This window comes from Myxine glutinosa, chromosome 1 (assembly GCF_964187855.1).
Source record: "Myxine glutinosa chromosome 1, kmMyxGlut1.1, whole genome shotgun sequence".
NCBI lineage: Eukaryota > Metazoa > Chordata > Myxini > Myxiniformes > Myxinidae > Myxine > Myxine glutinosa.
The window spans coordinates 299,005,739-299,030,142 of NC_136261.1; the positions used below are offsets into that span (position 1 = coordinate 299,005,739).

The following is a 24,404-nucleotide window of genomic DNA, read 5'->3' on the forward strand; positions in this document are numbered from 1 at the left end:
AATGGAGCATCTTCTCTTCTGGACTTGGTTATGACTAACTTCCCTGAAAATGTCTGCTGCTCTTCTTCTGCTCAAATCGGCTCATCTGATCATGTGCTTGTTAAAGTGGACATCTCTCTGACCATTCTCAGGGAGCCTCCTCAGCGTCGACGAGTCTGGCATTTCACTCAGGCCAACTGGCACGGTCTTCAAGCAGCCATCAATCATCTGGACTGGTCTCCCATCTCTACCGCCTCCGACATCAACTCATCCTGGGAATTCTTCCAAAGTAAATTGCTCTCTCTCATGCACAGATTTATCCCATCTCGTCTTCAGTTGTCATACCCTTCCTCCCGTCCATGGTACACGGAATCTTGTGGTGAGGCTGTTGTAACAACTTGCCTTCGTCTCCTGGAAAGCAAATCCAACGGAAGGAAATCTCATTTCCTTTCACAAAGCCCGAAACAAGTGTGTGTCCACCCTCAGGAGAGCCAGGAAACAATATCTCTCCGTTCTCAAGACCGAACTCTCTTATCTGTCTCCCTCTTCCAAATCCTGGTGGCGTCTGGTCAAATCTGTTTCTGGTGTTTGTTCCCCCTCCATCCCCTCCCTTACCTCAAACGGCTACACAGCTGACTCTGCACGTGAAAAAGCTGAATGTCTCAACTCTGTGTTTGCCGCTAAATCTTGTGTCCCAAACCCATCCCTCTCTGTACCCACCGTACCCAGTCGTACCCAGCTGCTCCTGGACTCTGTGTCCTTTCCTCCTGAAAACGTGGAAAAGTTTCTGTCAACCCTCGACTCTGATTCTGCAACTGGACCTGACGGCATCAGCCCACGGGTCCTAAAATCATGTTCTTCCGCTCTTTCACTCCCTCTCTCTGTTCTCTTCACCCTCTCTTTTGCTCAAGGTCATCTGCCATCTGCTTGGAAATCAGCCAACATCACCGCTTTACACAAAAAGGTGCAAAAACAGATCCTAGCAACTACAGACCAATCAGCCTTCTCCCAATTATCAGCAAAGTCATGGAATCCATCATTGCTTCGGATATGAAATCTTTCCTCTTCTCCAATGGCTTGATCTCTGATCATCAATTTGGTTTCAGACCAGGTCACTCTACTCTGGACATGCTGCTTCTGCTGTCGCAACAATGGATGGAGGTCCTCAATGCCAAACAGGAAATTAGAGCTGTCTCCCTCGACATATCACGTGCCTTCGATATGTTCTGGCACCCCGCTCTGCTCACCAAACTCTCCTCCTTTGGTATGCATGGAAATCTCCACGCATGGCTGGCGGACTTCCTCTCTAGTTGTAGTCAACGTGTGGTCCTGAATGGGTTTCTCTCATCTCCTCTTCCTGTTCAGGCTGGAGTTCCCCAAGGCAGTGTTCTGGGCCCTGTGCTTTTTCTGGTCTTCATCAATGATCTCTCCGACGCTCTTGAAAATCCTCTCTATCTCTTTGCTGATGACTCCACTCTCTGCCGCTCCATTCCTCATCTCTCAGATCAGCAGTCTGCAGCCTCCTCACTCTCTGCAGACCTGGACAAAATCAGAGACTGGGCAAACAAGTGGAAAATGTCTTTCAATCCTGACAAATCTCACACTCTTACGATGTCTCTCCGAAAAGACCGACTGGACAACCCTCCCATCCACTTTTTGAATAATCCTCTCCAAGAAGTTCTGTCACTCAAGCGTTTGGGTCTCACTATCTGCCATGATCTTTCCAGGGAAAACCACATTTCAAATCTGGCTTCCAAAGCCAGTCGCCGACTGGGCATCCTCCGTCGTGCGAAGTCCTTCCTTGGCACACCTGAGCTCCTCACCACATACAAGGCTTTCATCCGCAGCTCAATGGAATACTGCTCTCCCCTCTGGGCTGGTGCTCCTGCCTCACACCTAGCTCGTCTTCACGCTGGTGAAACCAAAGCGTTCAGAATTATTGGAATCTCCCGTGATGAAGCTACCTCCGGGGGCCTTTCACTTACTCACCGCAGGCAGGTTGGTGGTCTTTCTGTCTTCTACAGACTCCTCTCCGGCCTTGATCCTCCAGCTCTCTCTGTGCTCTGTCCCCCAAATATTCCTACAGGTCGCACAAGATCTGCCTGCAACCCTCTTATGGTTAAACTGCCAAAATCAAGACTCTCTGCTCACCTTCACTCCTTCATTCCTCTTTTCTCCCACATCTGGAATAAACTCCCTCACTCTCTTCAATCCCACTCCTCCCTCCAGGTCTTTAAAACAGCTGTTCACCACCATCTTCTATCTTCCCCCATCCAAAACCCTGATCTTTTCTACCCCCTCTAATTTCACCCCAAATCCACTTTTTTGAAATACCAACTTCTTTCCTGGAAGTCCTTGGTGTCCTTGTGTTTATACTTCTCCCACCCCTCCCCACCCCCCTTCCCACGCCGCCTCCCCCCAAGCCCTCTCACTCCCACACATTCCCGATGTCCCTGCTCTCAAATGTTGCGTTTATGTGCTTCCCCTTCTCTCCCCATCTTGTCTACTGCTCCCCTTTTTATATACTTTGTTTGTCTGTTTGAATTGTTTGTGTGATAAATGATAGCTCTTTCACGAGCCTCGATTATGTCTGCACAAACAAAAAAAAACAAAAAAAAACTGAATGAATGGCTGCTGCTTTTTTTTAATTTTTTTTTTTTTTTTACTTCTACCATTGTTTTTTGTACTTTGTTAACTTTTGATTTTTGTTTTCTCAGATCAAAATGGCAGTCTTCACAATTATGCTTCAAAAAAGCCAACAGCAAAACGTGAGGAAGAAAGACAACTGTTTCAGTATGCTGTGAGAATATATTTCTCGATGAAACCCCGCCCTTCAATTTGTGGTCTGGTGTTGGAAAAAGTATTGGACCAAACGCAATTGACTCGCTGGTTCAAGGATTTTCAAGATGGAAAGCAACGGAGTCAAGTCGGGCATTCGATAGTTCTGAAACTCCACGATGAGGAGTACCTCGTCTCCGGATTGGAATACTATGGAGAACGTGGATGGGTACAGGATTGACGGGCTTTGAAGACAATTGTTGCAGAATTCTTACGTTGTCAAGGAATTCAGAACCCATTCAAAGATGGAGTGCCAGGAGAAGACTTCATACATGCATTAGAGAAGCTCTGAGCACAAAGTTTATCCATGACGTGACCCCAAAAAACTGTTGCTAGGGCAAAAAAAGCCTAAACACAAGAGGTCCTTGATTCATTCTTCAAGATGGTTGAAGACATCTTTAACTAACCTCAATGTGACGGACAGACGTCAAAGGGTCTTCAACTCTGACAAGACAGGTCTCACCACAGATCCCAATATGAAAAACTTGTTCTTCAAAAAGGGGTTTTCTGCAGAGCAAATACTTCCTACAGAAGGAAAGACCATGTTTACAGTCCTATGTGCTCAGCTGCTGGTAATTATGTCTCTCCTTATGTTGTATATAAAGGAAATCCAGGGCTCATCCAAGTCATCTGGGTCCGGGGAGGTCCATTGAGGACAAAATACAATATAATGCAATCGGGATGGATGGAGGACCATGCCGTTGAAACATTGGTAGTCCAATTGTTCATTTCGGCTATTTCAGATGTGGAGAAGCCAGTGGTCTTATTTTTTGATGGACATGGAAGCCATCTCACATATACAACAGCAAAGACCGCCAAAGACACAAGAATCTGGATTGTATGTTTGCCTCCGCATACTTCAAATGCATGATAGCCTTTGGATGCAGCCGGTTAATCATCAGTGAAGGCATCTTGAAGAGTAATCTTGACCTGATCCTACCGCAAATCAAGAGCAAAGCATGTGAAGAAAGAGTCTTCCCCATGATTGCTCCAATATTTATTTTTAACCATGATCAGCCTTGAAACCATGAAAGCCATGAAAGCCTGGTGTTGGCTTAGCGGTTAGGGTGCCGGCTTGGGATCCTGGGATCCTGGGTTTGAATCCCGGTCGATCGCTAAATTAACGCCAGGGGGGTTGACTCAGCCTGTCATCCTTCCGAGGTCGGCAAATTTGAGTACCAGCTTGGTGGGATGAATGATCCCGGTGTGTACCCTGGTTTAGAATAGGTACACTGTATCCCTGCGCGTCGTAAGAGGTGACTAAGGGTTGGCGCCAGGAAGGGCATCCGGCCATAAAAACACTGCCTCAAATAGGGAACCATGATTGTCATGGGGCCCACAAGGCTAACCCCTGCCCTAGCAGGGAAAAATGGCCTTAAAACGATCATTCATTCATGATCAGCAAACTTGGAAATGCAGGCAATGGTCTTGCGAAGCCTGGTAATCCTAAACCTAAACAAACTGTATCTCCTAAACAAAGGAGCAATCCCGAAAGAAAAGATCATCTTGTCAACCACAGTTACACCCAATCCAGTTGCACCAGATCCACCTAGCCCAATTGGTGAAGCACAGCATTCGTCTTGCATTGAATCCTTTGAAATCTTTCCTCTGGAAAATTGTTCTCCAAGTACAGATCCTCAAGAACCAGGTTCACCAGCTCACGCACCACAATCAGGCCCATCAGCACCCATTCAACGACCAGGTACATCAGCATATACTCCTCCAGTCAAACCTTCTCATAAAGCACTGAGGGATGCCATCTTAAAGGTGATTTCTCCAAAACCATTGGTGATGACCTCTGAAGCTCTTGCAAACACAAAGAACTGGAGAAGTCGGGTTCAAAATAATTAATTAGGCTATGTGTTATACACCTATAAGGTATGTTACAAATTCCCCTAGGGGTGGGGCAATTTGCAACCCCCAAGGTGTTTTTACAAAACCAGGGGTTGTTGGCTGTTTGTTTGCACAGAGACGTTTCCTAACAGTTTTTTTTTGGATACATGACAAGCATATTGCACACTTTTGTTTCAATACATTTTCTGTAAGTATAAATTTTTTTGTTTCAATACATTTTCTGTAAGGCAAAAATCCGCAAAATTGCTTAAAAACCAAAAAAAAGTGCTGCAAATAGCCCCGGACTACCATATATGTTTGTTTGTTTATATATATACTAGCTTGGCTCAGCTCGCGCGTTACTGAGGAACGGGCTTATATTAGCTGAGGATAATGACTGTCCCTGAGTTGCTGTGTTGTCATGATTTACACCAATCATAATACAAACAATTATTTTGCACAAATTTATTTGTTGTGTTTGTGATATTACATTTTTATAGGCAATTTAGGTTGAAGAAAGCGGGAATGGTGGATGTATTGGTTGAATGTTTTTTTTTCAAGAAAGAACTCCTCAGCACATACGTAGGGGAGGGGTAGGTGCAGACTGGAAATTTGGGACGATTACACCTCACCCCACGTAATTCAAAACACCTCACCACCAAGTAATTTAAAACACCTCACAGCCATAAAACACGTAATAAAAACACCTCACCACCACGAAATTAAAAACACCTCACCACCACGAAATTGAAAACACCCCACAGCCATAAAACACATCATAAAACCACCTCACCACCACAAAATTCAAAACACCTCACCCCCACGTAATTCAAAACACCTCACCACCAAGTAATTTAAAACACCTCACCACCAAGTAATTCAAAACACCTCACAGCCATAAAACACGTAAAAAAACACCTCACCACCACGAAATTAAAAACACCTCACCACCACGAAATTGAAAACACCCCACAGCCATAAAACACATAATAAAACCACCTCACCACCACGAAATTAAAAACACCTCACCACCACGAAATTGAAAACACCTCACAGCCATAAAACACGTAATAAAACCACCTCACCACCACGAAATTAAAAACACCTCACAGCCATAAAACACGTAATAACACCTCACCACCACGAAATTGAAAACACCTCACAGCCATAAAACACGTAATAAAACCACCTCACCACCACAAAATTAAAAACACCTCACCGCCATAATAAAAACACCTCACAGCCACGAAATTAAAAACACCTCACCACCACGTCATTTAAAAACACCTCACCACCAAGTAATTCAAAACACACCACCACGTCATTTAAAAACACCTCACCACCAAGTAATTCAAAACACACCACCACGTCATTTAAAAACACCTCACCACCAAGTAATTCAAAACACACCACCACGTCATTTAAAAACACCTCACCACCACGTAATTCCAAACACCTCATCACCAACTAATTCAAAACACCTCACCACCATGTAATTCAAAACACCTCACCACCACATAATTCCAAACACCTCATCACCAACTAATTCAAAACACCTCACCACTACATAATTAAAAACACCTCACTACCATAATTATAAATACCTCACCACCACGTAATTCAAAACACCTCACCACCATGTGATTTCAAAACACCTCACCACCACATCATTTAAAAACACCTCACCACCACATAATTCAAAATACCTCACCACCACATGATTCAAAACCACTACAACGTTATTAAAAACACTTCACAACCACGGAAACAAAAGTTTGAGGGAGTCATTAAGTGACAACACAGACACTGCCCAGATGTGTAGATATATAGATAAATGACTGTATTTTGCCGTTTGCAAATGACTGTATTTGCCGTAGTTGCCGTTTTGTCATGGTTTAAACCAGGGGTGGGGAAACTTTTTCCTGTCAAGGGCCATTTCGATTTTTAGAACATCCTTCGAGGGCCATGCTAAATTATTGAATACATATATCGGACTCACCTAATGTGATGGCTGGAACTGTTTCTCTTTGGCGAGGCGTTTGGTGTCAGGTGGTAGTGATGATGATGCTACTCGCAGCTGGTTTTGCAGGTTTGGGTCAGTCAGTCTTGAGCAGAACCGAGTCTTTGCAAGAGTCAGTTTTGAAAAGAACTGCTCACAGCTGTAGGTCGTCCCAAACAGTGATGCAAACTTCAGTGCATGTTTCCTCAGAATGGGAAAATCCTCAGCACGTACATACAGTTTGTAGAACTCGAGCAAAGGGAGGTTGTTGTACCTAGCTTTGAGCTCGTCATTGCTTTGCAGCTCAATGATTTCGTGTTGTAGGTTGTCAGGCACATCAGCTGGTTCCACATTAAACGGCGTGGCAAATATGTTCAGTTCCCTTTGTTTACTTTTCATGTCCTGGAACCTCTCTCCAAATGCCTGGAGGAGTTTTGCACACTCAGCAGCATATTCAGATGTCACAGCAGGCTTTTGTTCTTGCAGAGTGGGAAAGTGGATAGTGTTTCCCCTTTCCAGTTGCACTTGCCACAGCTTTAGTTTAGCTTCAAATGATTTCACATGTGATTGCAGAGAGCTGAGAAGCTGGTTGGGACCTTGGAGCTTGACGTTCAGCTCTGACAGGTACTTGGTAATGTCCACCATGAAGCCCAAATCACACAGCCACTTGCTATCACTGAGTTCCATGACAGGTTTCCCCTTCATCTCCATGAACTGTTTCACTTCTTCTCTCAGTGAGTAAAACCGTGTGAGCATATTTCCGCGACTCAGCCACCGCACCTCACAGTGGTAAACCAGATCTCCGTACTCTGACTCTAGTTCACTCAGTAGCTCCTTGAACTGGCGGCTGTTCAGCCCTCTGCTTTTGATGACGTTTATGGTGGAAACGACAGTTGTCATCACATTGTTGAGCTTCAGGGACTGTGCACACAGATTCTCTTGGTGTATGATACAGTGGCATACAACTAACTCACTTGGATCGAGACTGAGACGACTCATTTCTTTTTTGAACAATGCAGTCAATCCCTTTTGCGCGCCAACCATGGCTGGGGCTCCATCCGTGGCCAGGCCACTTAACTTGTCAAACTGCAGTTCGAATTTGTTCATAGCCAAAACAACTTGCTCAAACAAATCCTCACCTTTGGTGGTGCGATGCATGGCTTGCAAAGACAGCAACTCCTCCCTCGTATCAAACTCAGCTGTAATCCCCCGCACAAAAATGGCTAGTTGGGCGGTGTTTGTTATGTCCGTTGTCTCATCGCAGGCCAGAGAGAAAAACTGGAAATCTCTTGCGGTGTCCTTCAGTGTTTTCTCAATATCTTGTGCCATGTCAGTAATCCGATCTGAGACAGTTCTTCGAGACAAACTGACACTTTGGAACAATTTTACTTTGTCCGGTGCGAGCAGCTCCGCAGCGGCAACAAGGCACTCCTTCACAAATTCTCCTTCTGAATGCGGCATCAGCTTCTTAGCGATTAGCTCACTCACCACAAAACTAGCATGCGTAGTGTTGTCTCGGTCGGATTGTGGTCTTATGAAGACTGCTTGTTGAGCACCAAAACTCCGCCGAAGAACATTAACTTTATCCAAGCGCATTTGTCCTTTCAACTCGTCCAGTTTAGCATGTTTCGAGCTGTAATGACGCTCGAGGTTGGCCTTTTTCATCACCGAGAGCGCTTCCCGACAAACTAGGCATACTGGCTTGCCTTTTACTTCCACAAAGAAATAATCGTTTGCCCATTTCTCTTGGAAAGCGCGACATTCCGCATCTACCTTTCTTTTCTTGTTAGTCGCCATGTTTGCATATACTGAATGAAATGATGACATGAGATCACGCGATCACTTGACTGTCCGGAAGGTCGCATATCGCAGTTACGATTAATCGCAAATTAGTTTTAATTTGATGGCAATTATTCTGTTAGCGCCAACATATTTTGCCAACGTCAAATAAATGAATAAGTTCTCAAATGTGCCGTCCGAGGCAGCGTCTGCTCGCCACGTTCGGCATTCGTTGACTGTTACAACACGTGAAAGCTTGCTCCTCTCTGATTGGTTGAATCGTTTTTGGCCATAACTTGGTTACCCTTTGTCCGATTAATTTAAAACCTTGAAAAGGAGAGATTACTGGAATTATATTTCAAGGGAATTCCCTTAAAAAGGGAATTTCGCTCTTTCACGAGCCTCGATCTTGTATACAAAAAAAATAAAATAAAATAAAATAAAATATTATAGATAGATGAATTGCCTCGCGGGCCGGATCAAACGGTCTCGCGGGCCGTATACGGCTCTGAGGCCGGAGGTTCCCCACCCCAGGTTTAAACCAATCATAATTCATACAATTGTTTTGCACAAATGTATTTGTAATATACGTAATATCACATTTTATAAACCATTGAAGTTGAAAAAAAAAATTCCTGAAAAAATTACCAAGAAAAAAAGAAAAAAAAAAGGAAATTTTTTCAAAATACAATACCCTTAAAGGACATACCGACGGGAGAGATATGTGCATTCCAGAAGCTTGGTACGATTTCACAAAAGTTTGAGAAAGTAGTTAAGTGACAAGACAACACAACACAACACAGGACAGATGCTGCACAGATATATATATATAGATAGATATATATTTATTTATTTATTTATTTATTTATTGATCCAAATATGTTCACACTGCTGCCTTCTTCTCATATGCTTTAGTAAGTGGTTCACTGACACCATATTTCACTCCCAGAAGGGGCAGGTATTACTAATTATTTAAAATTCACACAAAGTCCAACTGATAAACTCTTATATAAAAATATACGTAAAGAAAAAAAAAATGGTGTTATGGTACCGGGGTTCGGGTTTCACCACCAGGGGACTTTTCAGGCTCCTCCCGTCTACTGGTCCTGAGGCCATTGGTCATGGATAACTCCGTGGCCTGGCACATTGCAAGTCAACCACGAACGCCAATCAGACTACCAAATTTCTCAGGGTCCGCTGTCTAACACCGTTTACCTGAGGGTGACATGGTTGACCTGACTGGAGATTGCACCTTTGATGTGTATTCGGTTACTTAATCAGGAACAGTCAAGCGGTACTGTTGAATACGAACTGGTAACGTGTGGAGATAATCGATTGGTGGAAAATGGCCCGGCTAACACTATGCACATCCCGGCTAATACACGGCTATGCTAAACCAATGGAAGAAAAGACCCCACAGACAGATTTGAAGAACAAGTGTAAGGGGGGTTTATTATTTACAAGTGTGGCGCAAGTGGTATGTGTACATTCAAAGCAAAGCTTTATTCATAATACAGCAGACAAAACAGTTATTCATGTGGTGCGACAAAAGATAGGCAATGGGTGGTATTCATGTGGTGTGGCAATGTACAAAAGAAAAAAGACAGTTCTGATCGTAACCCATTCTAAATGACCCCTTATACTTCTTACCTACTTTACCATGACAATGGTGCCAAATCAGACTCGCACCCGAAGGAAAGGTAGAAAAATCCAGAGAGATAAAGCAGGGCGAAGGTGGTCCAACCTCTTGCTCACCACGCAAGGGCTGACAAACCCGTTGCTTCCCTGTACTGGAGGAAAGGTAATGGGAAAGAATACCGGCCGTGCTCTTTTAATTATTGAATGGTGATCATTGGCACTGATTTTTCATCCTGCTACGATGCTCCTTCTCCTCACTCCTCCCTTGTTGCAGCTGCAGGTTGGCGCCTCCATTCAGTCTGGTGCTCTCATTACTGTCTGATTATGGGAACTGTACTGTACCGTCTAGATACTGATTTGTAGTGTCACCTTATGTGCATCTGGAGGAGGGTGAAGTTCGATGGGGGTCAAAGGTGACGCCACACCCTTTTGAGGCATGGTTGCTGTGAGCAAAGGCCATGCGCCACCCTCTCTGGTCCTGGTGCCCCGGACTACGACGCCCATTGGCCCAGACTATCCTCCCACCGAGTCTGTCGATCTTGAAATGTCCCCATTGATCTCTACAATGGGCCATGGTACTGAGCTCTCCATTTAACGTTGGGTGGACTTTTATTGCTCCGCATTCGTGGTGCGAACGTCCGATCAGGATCCTGATAACATGGTAGACAACTGGAGGGTCGTTGCTGATGATTGTAAACCTGAGGAAGTTTAGTTCCTGTTTGCGCCAGCAGGCAGAGAGGCTTGTTTGTCGTTGTGCAGTGAACGCGAGCACCATGACATCCATGGGCTGCGTTTTGTTGGTTGGTTGCAGCAGCAAAGTTCAGCCAGGTGTTTGAAGCGTTGTTGTGGTCGTGGTCGATGTCTTGTGGTTGTGGCACTGTGGTTGAGGTGGCATGGTTGAGCTGTGGTTGAGGCGCAAGCGTGAGTGAATGGTGAGCTAATAAAGTGTGAAGTTGGTCGATGGTCTTGTGGTGGAGGAAGGCAATTTTGGTAATGTAGCATGGAGGTGATATCTAGTCTGGTGGTGGGTAAATTGTGGTTGAGGTAGCGTGGTTGAGGTGATGACAGTTGGATTATGGTGCGCAGATTTCAATGAGGTTTTGGCGCCATATGCAAACGAGGGTGATTGTGCTTCACGCTTACGATATTTCTTTGCGGCTCTCCCACCAAGATAACAAATAAAGGAGATATAATTAATTTAAAGATGGGAGGAACCTTCCCTAATCCCACACAACGCATATTCCCTTTGAAACCACCAGACATGAGGTTGGACTATCTGGAATATTTAATAAAGAAATAACCAACTCGAGAGCCTGTATGTTGTGTGCCATTGCCGGGGAGATTACGGTTTTGCAGAACCGTAACAATATATTCAGATCAATAAGAAGGGTGGGAAAATGAGATAAATGGCATGCATCATCATGTATTACTCCAATTCCATATAAATCACCATTATTCTAATCACATGGGTCATAATGCACTCTTTGCTTCACATTTGCTATACCGGAGTCCAAAAGGATTGCACTAAATAATATAGCGTGGAAAACAAGAGATCAATGATCAATGAAACAAGTGATGAGCAACCACACAAATGAAATAACACATATGCATACGTGCACGGCTTGCACACGTGCACACACACAGACACACACACAGACAGACACACAGACAGACACACACACACACACACACACAAACACACACACAGGCACACATAGACACACACACATACACACACATAGACACACACACACACAGATACAGATACATGGACACACACACTCACACACATATAGACACACACACTCACACACACACACATAGACACACACGCACACACACACACACACGCAAACACACACACAGGCACACACACACACACACACACACACACACACACACACACACACACACACACACACATAGACACACACACACACACACACACGGACGGACGGACCTAAATTCACATACTGGTCCACGAGTCGTGATCCCTTACCAAAACGGAGGTGGATATTTCGAGCCCTGGGAGGACTATGTTCCACCTTCTCAAAACAACATTTGGAGATAACAAACAACACCACACATAATATTACACAACATTCGATATGTATAATTTTCTTGCTGGTTCCCAGGCATATACATGTGGGTTTGATGCGAAGCAAGCCAGTTTGATGAGGACACGTGTCTGCAAAACGATGTGTCATCTCAAGCAGGCCATAATATAAGTATTGTCTCATCAAAGAATTATTATCCCAATGATATTTCACTCTTCCTATGTAAAATAAACAGTTATAGCAACCTGAAGTGAGGCCTAATCTCCCACTCCAAGGGTACCTGCAGTTCAAGGACATCAAAATTTTGTAAGGAATGTTCAAATGATGTGGAAGAATGGCTGAAGAGCTATTTGCTTCTTACAAACAGCACGCTTCAGGTAATCACACAATACCATGGAGTAATAATGGTCTCCTTTCATTGTTGCACCTTGTAAAACCAATTTGAGCAAAATGATAATTCAGTTGAAGCTTATTTTCATGATGCACAGGTTATAACAGCAGGAGGCGACAGATTCAAAGACCAACACAGCCATATTCATTGCGTTATGAACACTTGAGAAAGAAGATTTATTCACCTGCATCATGGAGTGATGACAATGTTCCATTGTTTGGAACAATTTTTTTTTTTTTATGTTGCAGTCGTCCACTTTCAGGTAGCAGACCCAAAATTTGTTGTACCACATTAATGCAACACGTGGTAAAGTCACAAAATAACAAAAAACTAGAATGGCGCTCAGTAGAGAGCATACCTCCGCCAGGTGAACAGTTTACGTTTTGTATTTCAGAGTAGACCAGAAAATCACAATACAGAATCACGTTTCGTCCAAATCCGTCCACAACTTTTTGAGATATCCTGCTATGTATCGTTTTTGGCCCTTAAAAAATCAATCACTTTAAAAATCCTCGTAGCCGGATCCGGATCCGGATCTTTACCAAAATCTAATAATTTCATCCTTGTCACATACGCTACATCTCTGCCAAATTTCGTCCGAATCCGTCTGCAATCTTTTGAGATATTTTGTTCATAAACAAAAGGACAAACAAACGAACAAACAAACAGACAGTGGTGAAAATATGACCTCCATCCACCTTTGGTGGCGGTGGTAGAAAAGCAATTTATAGCCTCATCCCTCAGAAAGTTTCGCCCAGAATGTGGTCCTGAATTCGCATATCATTAATGGGCAATCATCACCATAGAGTGCAGTAAATAACATGCACATTTCAAAATACAGAGTGTCCAAGACAGGGGTCAGAAATGTCATAATTATTTACTGTTCTTTGTTATCACAATTATTTTGATAATCATTTGCACCTTGTTATCTCAATCACTTGCATTAAACCAGGAAACACATGATTCAGGATGCTGGTTTGCAACTCTATCATGACAAATGCCCTCAAAAAAGATGACTGTAATCTACAAAGATTACTCTGTCTTAAAAAAACAAAAGTTAAAAAACATGATCACCTCTCTCATACAAGTACAGTGGTGTCAGGACAGTGTTAGATGTCCAAATTCCTTCTCTAGTATAAGTAATGGAGGATAAACCAATAATCTGTTATCTTCAAAAAGTTGAAACCAACAATGTTTAATTTTGAGGCATTTACAGGTTTATTGAATTCGATGCTAAATCACAGCACTTCTATTTATATTCCTTCAGATAAGATAAAGATCATTATTTAATGCTCAACACTCACCCTGCCCAGCTCCTTGTCCTCCAGAGCAAGCACTCCTGTGCTTTCTGTGAAAAACTTCACCTTGACAGCAGGTAGTGGGTGTGTCGTGGTGAAATCTCCTTGCGTGCCCCACCTGCAGGAAGACACAACTGGCTGGGGTCTCTCCAAAAAAAGGCCCTCAAACAACACAAAGAGCAATTTTTTTCAGAACCATGAAAAAAGAAAAGAAAAAAACACACACACACACACACACACACACACACACACACACACACACACACACACACACACACACACACACACACACACACACACACACACTTTTTTTTTGAAGAAAATTATTTTAGAACCAGAATTCCACTTGCGAGGAAAACCAGGAAACTCAGAACAGTTAGAGTAGTGACAAAATTTACAAGCATCACCCAGTCACGGCCACTAGAGGGACCCAATTGAATTACAAAAACTATGGCACAGCCAAAACATCAATCGCCATTACAATGGAGACACGCAAGCTGATATCGTTTCCCATTTCCTTCCAGTCCCTGGGATCCCATTCCCTCATTATCCCAACTCGAATTGCAAAGGCAGAAATGTCATCGCACCTGGTAATCCATGGCATTGTCTATCGTCCACGCACCATTTTATCTGCAACGAATGCATTCGGTACGGCGCAGATAAATCCTGTTAATAAAAGCCATTGAATAGTGATACATTTTCCAAACATTGATTGGACGGATGTCGAATGCAATGCATTGCAATTTGTATCCATAGATTAGCCCAGCTACTCAGGAACACTTAATCAACATAAACAGTCTATCGTATGTCCTCCAGTTTTTTTGAAAATTACACAACGTGGCTACCAAACATTTTATTGAACAATTTGTCCCCATAACTACGACCTTCCATCAATTTATTCACTTCTTGAGATGAGGTTGATAGTCCATGACAGCAGGAAAACTGGACAGAATTTCCAGTTTGTGAAACAAAAATGGGGCACAGAAAGAAACAGATGCATTGGAGGCTGCCAATCCGGATGCATTCTTTGTCGTTCCTTTGTTCATTTGATTAAAATAACCACCTTTAGAGGCCATTGTTCATTTGATTGCCATGGTTATTTCAGTCTTCCAACTCCATGTCCCATGATAACTCCAATTCTGGTTCCTGTTGATTCATTTTCCATTCCAAAGTTAATCTTTGAAGGTCGAGACCATAACATATTGAACGCTCAAGACACAGTGCCTTCAGAAAGTATTCACACCCCTTGACCTTTTTCACATTTGGTTGTGTTACAGCCTGAATTTAAAATGGATTAAATTGAGATTTTCTGTCACTGACCCACACATAATACCTCATAATGCTAAAGTGGATTTTATTTTTTAAATAATTACAAAATTTAAAAAATTATATAAAAAAATAAACTTTTGATCAGATAAGGTTCGTTCTTCTATCCAATATAGCTGCCAAAGCATGTGACCGATGACGTTATCATTTTCACACTATGTGCAGCGATGGCATTGGATGGTATTTGTAAAGTTTTGCATCGATAAGTTAAGCAGCTTCAGAGACACGATTTTCAAAAGATTCTCCTTCATTCCAATATGGCTGCCAGACTACATGACTGTTGACATTTTTGCGACCACTCATATATCCCCCAAGGGTAGTTGATGACAGTTAACGTTTCATGTCATTCGGTTTGGCAGTTTGGGAGAAAGATTTTTTAATGGTTTTCGCTAAAATCGAATATGGCTGCCAAACCACGTCATCAATAACATCATAGTTATCAAACTTTGTTCCACATGGGTAGTCAATCATACCTGTAAAGTTTCGCATCGATCTGTTCAGCTGTCTTGGAGAAGATTTTCTAAGGTTTTTTTTTTCCAAAAAAATATGGCTGCCAAACCATGTCACCAATGATGTCATCAATTTAATTTACTGGTCACATTTCCTTGTAGATCCACCTCGAAAAATTTTGTATTAATCAGATAAAGCGTTCAACACGTTCAATTATGACATCATGAAGGCACTGATGATGTCATCATTATCAAATGCTATTCCACATAGTGCATTCCTGACCTGTGCTAAGTTTCTTTTTTTTTTCGTTCGAAGGTTTCTGAGAATATGATGTCCAAAGTTTTTTTCTTTTTTCCAACATGGCTGCTATACCACATGAAGTAGGACATCACAGTTATCATTAAAAATTATCCATGGATAGGCACTTCCACCTTGAAAGTTTCCCATCGATCCCTCAAGCGGTTGCAGAGAAAACAAATTTGAAAGCAAATAAACCTGAATAGTGTGGTGGAAGAAAAAAAAAACAAGAAAAACAAACAAACAATAGGGTTCCTTCAGTATCCTAATAAATGGAACAAAACAATAGGGTTCCTTCGGGATGCCAGTAACAATAATAAAAATAATTGGATTTATATATCGCCCTTTGCCTATGGATACAAGGCGATGAAATAAAGAGAAAGTGAGAGAAAGAAAGGGGGACTGATGGGAAGGGGAAAAAATAACAAATGTAGGTGCTGCCTGTGAGGGGCCCAATCCACAATACACTTTTTAAAGAAAATATTCCAACCACATGGCCATCCCTTGCAGAACTGTTTTTGGAGATCCCTTGTCCAATTAATTAAATTAATTAAGTCCAAAATTGGAGATCTCGTGAGATCTTGTCGGGGAGGTCACGGTTTTTCGAAGCTGTCCACGATCTTCACGCACGCTCGAAGTTAAGTAATTATTCACAATTGTATTTTTGTCGAATCTGTATTTATCTTACGTGTGTGTACCTATAGTGTGTCCCTAGGAAGATTCTCGATGTTAATCTTTCATACCTGTATAAAATAGTCGAGTATTTCGTGCCACGTTATTTGCGACCTTGTTCTTGAAGCTTCCTACCTTGAGGCTTTCTTTTCTCTCAGCGGTCGATTGTGGTCCTTCTGCTCTCAAATGTTGTGTTTGTGTCCTTCCCCCTCTCTCCCCATCTCATTTATGTGTCGGTTTGACTTTTTGTGTGATTAATGTTAGCTCTTTCACGAGCCTCGATGTTGTATACAAAAAAAATTTTTATTTTATTTTATACATATATATATATATATATATATATATATATATATATATATATATATATATATATATATTTTTTTTTTTTTTTTTTTTTTTTTATCATAGCTCAGGGACCTCCCTGGTGACGCCCTCCATGATTGGTATTGTCCTGGATGGGGACTAGCACACATGGCCTCACCATCTCTGTCATTAGCCAATGCTCATGGAATATCGAGGGCTTGGAAAGGGAAGGAGTGATAAAGGCCTTGTGCTGCACCCATCCTTGACAATTTGCAGGTTATAGCGACAGCAAAAGAGCTTCGAGATAACCACGACCCTACAGAGGGTGGTCTCCAAATCAATACATGTGGTCACGTCGCCACCATAACATCATCTGACAGCTTGCGTACAACACGAAAATCAGTGAGGAGCTTCCTTAAAGAACACAATTAACATTGAGGATGGAGTATTTTAAGCATAAGGTAAAAAACAACCATAATCACAATATTGAGTGAAGATGGCAGGTCATGCCCATAAACAGATACTGCATACGACAAGTACTTGTTGTTCGTGGGAATTTTCTTTGGCAGTTTTTCTTTTAAAGTTGGATGTAACTTTCACGCATCAAATGTAATCACTGTCTACGTTCTCACTGCTCCAACAAAGAGTATTTATTCAATGGAACCAACTTTTATGGAGATTATTTGACAGCAAAAAGCGCGAAAATTAGATACTTTACACAGTGATATTTAATATCACATTCATATTTTCTATTTACAATTCAATTCACTTTGAAAATATAAATCGATGGTATCGTGCCTGGTATAAACTCATGATCATCAGAGGTAAAGTGTAAGTGGCAATCGAGTAATTTAAGGACCTTGAAGAACGTTCCTCACGTGGAAAGTTATTTTGGGCCTTGAATTACTCCATTCTCAATGAAGAACGGGATGAATGATAGATGATGTCGATCGATATCATATTGATCTCCACGTTTTGTTTAATGTTGAAGGCTCCAGTCACGGATAGTCCTCATTGAGGCCAGGCCTTAAATATCTGCACTCATCATTTATTTGAACCAAAATCAAATGTCATGAAAGCGCCCAAAGACAAGCTCTAATGTATTTTTGAATAGCCATTAATTCCTTTTCGCCAATATTCCACATTTCTCCTTTAGGGACACGATCAATGAAAAGATTATAATTTATGAATATTGCATAATATTTGGTGGTAGGATGAAACAATTTATTTATACTGGATCCAGGCTGATGGAGAAACTGAACAGCAAAGAGAAGCAGGTCGACAAACTACTGGAGGGGTTGGGAGGAGATGGATATACACAAAAACAAGTAACAATGGTCCAGAGAGGAACACAATGGGAAAGGATGTTTGCGTTTCTATGTATAAGAGATCATGGATGTAAATGGGTGAGAGTGCATAAGGAGGACAAGAAAACAGACACAGGGAGACAATTCTACAATCGGGAGGTTAACGGGATGAATGAATGCAGGTTGGTAACTAGTCTGGATTTTGGGAGGGTGAGCAGACGAGAGTTTCTAGATGAATGTATGCAACCTGGGGTGGTATTTGTAGAGCAGAGGCCGGAGGAGCAAGAACAGACGCAAGCTTGTATAACATAAAGAGTGCACCAACTTGATATTTGTGGGAGAGTGACAGTCCTTGGGAATCCACCTCCTGCATTCAGATACCATTGGTGCGGTGAAAAGTTCCTCCTCTCCCCACAAAAAAACGATAAAGCACTCATTGGGTTTTGAGACCTTTTATACCAGAGAGATCGTTTTTCAACACATGATGGAAATGTTATGTCCAAAAAGCGATCAAATTTCAAAGTACCCAAAGAGTGATGTCATTTAACAGCATTGCATTTGCTTTCGAGAAGCGACACAAATAGGCTTTGCACAAGCATTTATAAAACAGGAGACATCAAGATGTTAAGAACGTAAAGGACTTTTCTTATAAATCTAACGGATTCAAATGATTTTTTACTTTAAAATTTCAAAAAGACAAACATACACAACATGACAAAAAGTATGCGGACACCCCTTCTAATTAGTAGATTCGGTTATTTCAGCCACACCTATTGCTGACAGGTATATATAATCAAGCACACAGTCATGCAATCTCCATAGACAAACATTGGCAGTAGAATGGCCATACTGAAGAGCTCAGTGACTTTCAACGTGGCACCGTCATAGGATGCCACTTTTTCAACAAGTCAGTTCATCAAATTTCTGCCATGCTAGAGCTGCCCTGGTCAACTGTAAGTGCTGTTATTGTGAAGTGGAAACGTCTAGGAGCAACAACAGCTCAGCCGCGAAGGGGTAGGTCACACAAGCTCACAGAACAGGACCGCCGAGTACTGAAGCATGAAAAAATCGTCTGTCCTTGGTTGCAACAATCACTACCGAGTTCCAAACTGCCTCTGGAAGCAACGTCAGCACAACAACTGTTCGTCGGGAGCTTCATGAAATGGGTTTCCATGGCTGAGCAGCCGCACACAAGCCTAAGATCACCATGCGCAATGCCAAGCGTCGGCTGGAGTGGTGTAAAGCTCGCCGCCATTAGACTCTGGAGCAGTGGAAACGCATTCTCTGGAGTAATGAATCGCGCTTCACCATCTGGCAGTCCGACGAATGAAACTGGGTTTGACGGATGCCAGGAGCCAACTGCCCGAATGCATAGTGCCAACTGTAAAGTTTGGTGGAGGAATAATGGTCTGGGGCTGTTTTTCATGGTTCGGGCTCAGTCACATAGTTCCAGTGAAGGGAAATCTTTACGCTACAGCAAACAATGACATTCTAGATGATTGTGTGCTTCCAACTTTGTGGTAACAGTTTGGGGAAGGCCCTTTCCTGTTTCAGCATGACAATGCCCCCGTGCACAAAGTGAGGTCCATACAGAAATGGTTTGTCGAGATAGGTGTGGAAGAACTTGACTGGCCTGCAAAGAGCCCTGACCTCAACCCCATCAATCACCTTTGGGATGAATTGGAACGCCAACTGTGAGTCAGGCCTAATTGCCCAACATCAGTGCCAGACCTCACTAATGCTCTTGTGGCTGAATGGAAGCAAATCCCCACATCAATGTTCTAACATCTAGTGGAAAGCCTTGCCAGAAGAGTGGAGGCTGTTATAGAAACAAAAAGGAGGACCAACTCCATATTAATGCCCATTAATGCCCATTAATTTGGAATGAGATGTGTGATGTTTGGGTGTCCACATACTTTTGGTCATGTAGTGTAATTTATTTAATTTTGTGCAAACACCACAAACGAATCAATGCAGCAGATTAATTTCTGCAATGATAAAGTTTCACTTGTTACTTTTCTAAAATGCATGGTCAGGGTTATACGATAGTTCAGAGGCATTGCACTTGCTTTTGAATTATCTAGTACAGTCGTGGCCAAAAGTATTGGCAACCTTGCACTTTTTTCAAATAACTCACAATTTTCTCGAAAAATAAGTTGAAATTGACGAAAGTATTTGGTCTCACAATTCTTTATTTCACTGTTAATATTACAGAACCTTTGTTTTTGATTCAGAACTTAATATATCCTTTTAAATTGGAAAATAAAAAGAAATGGCATTGACAAAACTATTGACACCCTGGACTTAATATCTGGTAGCACAACCTTTGGACAAAACAACTGCAGTCAAGCGCTTCCTATAGCCATGAATGAGCTTCCTACACCTCTCTACTGGCAGTTTGACCGACTCTTCTTTTGCAAACTGCTCCAGTTCTCCCAGATTTGAAGGGTGCCTTCTCCCAACTGCTGTTTTCAGATCTCCCCACAGGTGTTCAATGGCATTTAGATCTGGACTCATTGCTGGCCACTTCAGAACAGTCCAGTGTTTTGTTTTGAACCATTCCGGTGTGCTTTTTGAAGTGTGTTTGGGGTTATGCTGCTGCAAGACCCATGACTTTCGACGTAGACCCAGCTTTCTGACACTGGGTTGAACATTGCGCTCCAAAATGCCTTTGTAATCTCCTGATTTCATTATGCCATGCCCACATTCAAGGTACCCAGTGCCAGAGGCAGCACAACCCCAAAACATCACTGAACCTCCTCCATGTTTGACTGTAGGGAAGGTGTTCTTTTCTTTGAAGGCTTCATTTTGTTTTCTGTAAACATAGAGATGATGTGTTTCACAAAAAAGCTCTAATTTGGTCTCATCTGTCGACAGGACATTCTCCCAGAATAATTTTGGATTGTTCAGGTGTGTTTTGGCAAACACCAGTCGGGCTTTCTTACGTCTCTCTCTCTCAGCAGTGGGGTCCTGCCACAGAATCCCCTTTCGAATCCCCTGCGAGTTGAAACTGTCGTACCTTGTGTCTGAAGGTCAGCTTGAATCTGTTTTGCAGTTGATCGAGGTGCTTTCTCCACCATTCGAACAATCCTTCACTGCAATGTTCAATCAAGTTTTCTCTTGCCACCATGTCCAGGGAGGTTGGCTACAGTACCATGGGCCTTAAACTTCCTGATAATATTGTGTACGGTGGACACAGGAACATCAAGGTCTCTGGAGATGGACTTGTAGTCTTGAGATTGTCCATGCTTGGCTACAATCTTGTGTCTGACATCCTCAGACAATTCTCTGGTTTTCTTTCTTTTCTCCATGCTCATTGCGGTACACACAGTGACACAAAACAGCAGAATGGCTCCTTTTCTCTATTCAAACTGATTGAATGAGCGATTTTTTATATTGCAGGCTCATGCAACTCACCACAGGTGAGTTCAATTCCAAAGTAAAGGAGAATCACCTGTTTAAATCTAATTATTTCTAACAACTTCTAAAAGGTGCCAATAATATGGTCTGGGCCATTTTAGGATTTCTGTGTGGAATAAGGTAAGATTTAGTAGTTTTTCAGCTTTTTGTTTTGTTTTGTTCCACTGCAAACTAAAGAAATACACGTGTGGATACCAAAAGATGTTTTAATTTCAACAATTTTCTGGAAGAAATGGTGCACTATTTGAAAAATGTGCAAGGGTGCCAATGTGCAAGGGAGAGGGAGAGAGAGCGAAAAAGAAAGAGATAGAGATAGAGATAGAGATAGAGAGATAGAGATAGAGATAGAGATAGAGATAGAGATAGAGATAGAGATAGAGATAGAGAGAGAGAGAGAGAGAGAGAGAGAGAGAGAGAGAGAGAGAGAGAAAAAGAGAGGGAGAGAGAGAGGGAGAGGGGGAGGGAGAGGGGGAGGGAGAGGCAGAAGGAGAGGGAGAGGGAGAGGGATAGGGAGATGGAGAGGGAGATGGAGAGGGAGAGTGAGAGTGAGAGTGAGAGTGAGAGAGAGAGAGAAAGAAAAGGAGGAGAACCAATAACCTGCACGTAAGATGGCCTGGAATAATTATATCACAGATGTGACATCTATCATAGTTACTTAGATGCTTTACACGATTGCAGCCTACAGGCAATCAAAAGCAGACATGATCATCTCTGCTGTTCTTTTGCTAAACTGCTGCCAAATTCCAAGCTTCACCATTTGCTACCCACAGACGGATCTTATATTGGCTATGAATTACGGAACTCAAAACAATTAACTGAATTAAGATGTAAAACGACAAGATTCAAGAACAGCCCAATGTCATATCTTATCCGCATAATGAATGGATCCCAGTGACTGTGAAATTTTGAACTCTGATGTCCTGTATCTATTAGAAACTCAAAGCAATCTACTTGTTACCTTTGTTGCTGTTTTAGTTTCATCATTTCTCTGGAAGCGCGTTAGTGCTGCTGATGCAGTGCCCCAATTACCAGTGAGCGGGTACTCAATTTGCGGACCTCGGAAGGATGACAGGCTTAGTCAACCTCCATGGCATTAATTAAATGATCGACCAGGATTCAAACTCAGGATCCTATAGGATCCCAAGCCCTAACCTTTAAGCCAACACCAGGCTGCGTTTCCTTTGTTTTAATATGCTATTTTGGTTTTCCTCTGCGAATTATATATTTTTCGTATTTCTATGTTTTATTTGCAAAATTAATTATTGTAAAGCTTACCTTAATTTGGCCTTCGACCACGATGAATCTTGATGTGAAATAAACCTTTAATTATTATTCTTTTTATTATCGTATAATGATGAAAGAAAATATCACATTATGGGAGAAGATGGTACAGATGGTGTGCGGCTTGCTGCCTTGAACCCCCAAAGAGGAAAGTAGAATTGCACTGCTCGCACTTACTCGAAGCAACAGTTCCACAGGTGATAGGAAAGAGGAACAAAGGAATCGGGGTGAGAAGTAAGCCTGGATTTCAGAAGGTTAAAAATAGATAGTTATTGGAAGAATGTGGGCATCCTGAGGGTTTGGGGAGAAATGTGAGGCTGAATCATTGAAGAAAGCAAGACCAAAAGAGGCTGTTGAAAAAAAAACAAGAGAGAACAAAAGGCCCTGCATCGGTGCTTCTGTGTGTTGGTGGAGATGCCAATTATGTTGAGAGCTTTAGATACCAGAGCCTCCAAGAGCAAGAGGTGATAAGTGCGGGCACCAGTCTGTAGGGGAGAGCAGAACATCACTGAGCTTTGGACAAAGGCCTTGTAGGCCATGACAAGTTCAGATTCAAGGAAGGAGGACTTGATGAAGCACAAAGGAATACAGGAAGATCAGGATTTCCACCCTGAATTTGGAAGTCAAATTATTTTGCACTTTTGACAAAATCAAGCACTTTTTACAAAAAGTCAAAACGTATATTCTCATCATTCTTCATGAAGGCTTCTTTTTTTTTTCCTTTTTTTTTTGGTATACAAGATCGAGGCTCATGTAAGAGCTAACATCAATCACAAAAAAAAAAACGGACACACAAAACATACAATAAAGGGAGCGGGAGACAAGATGGGGAGAGAGGGAAGCACACAAGTACAACAGCAGAGAACAGGGACACCGGGAGATCTGTGGGAGGGAGGGGGCTTGAGGGGAGGGGGTGGGAGAGGTATAAAACACATGGACACTGCTCGGACTTCCAGGAAAGAAGTCGGTATTTCAAAAAAGTGGATCTGGGGGTGAATTAACGGCTATGAAGAAAAGCAAATTCATCTGAAAAGTGCCAAGCATCGATGCTTCCACTGTGCTTCTCGGAGTCTGGAGGATGGTGATGACTGTAGCCCATGATGGTCTAAATTCAGTCGATCTCCTGGCATCATGAAAGTCAATTGTTATAGAATTAAGAAGAAAGGAATTTGGTCAAGGTAACAGCGCACGGTGGCCGACTCGATTCGAAAGATACAGTGTCGATATAAAAATGCACATGCTTGTATTAGCAGTTGAGATTGCAATCGTAGTATCTCTTCCAGATTACGGTAATATTTTTATGATGCAATGTCCTTTGTGCAAAGCACTGGGAAGATGATTTACAGCAAGGTTTTATTCCATCGTGAAGGGAATGCAGACCATCAAAGGCATGGTATATTGCACGCAGCTCTTTGTCGAGCATTATTTACTGTTCAGACTTGGATATTTTATGACACGTTCTATAAGGGGAAAAAGACGCACTTTTTGGTGGATACGTTCTGCATGAAGGAATACTTAAGCAAATATATGTTCATT

General features: G+C 42.3%; 1 protein-coding gene across 11 annotated transcripts in view; it reads right to left on the bottom strand.

Moving 5' to 3' along the window:
• The window catches only part of LOC137439290 (calcium-dependent secretion activator 1), a 539,275-nt gene that overhangs the window by 237,837 nt on the left and 277,034 nt on the right, over window positions 1–24,404 (bottom strand). For all 11 annotated transcript variants that reach the window (XR_010986881.2, XR_010986892.2, XR_010986883.2 and 8 more), the window contains exon 7: window positions 13,819–13,930. Coding sequence is in view for 6 of the 11 variants with exons in the window: in XM_068135050.2 (XP_067991151.1) it covers window positions 13,819–13,930 (112 nt within the window). In the remaining 5 variants the exon portion in view is untranslated. The remainder of the gene's footprint in view (window positions 1–13,818; window positions 13,931–24,404) is intronic.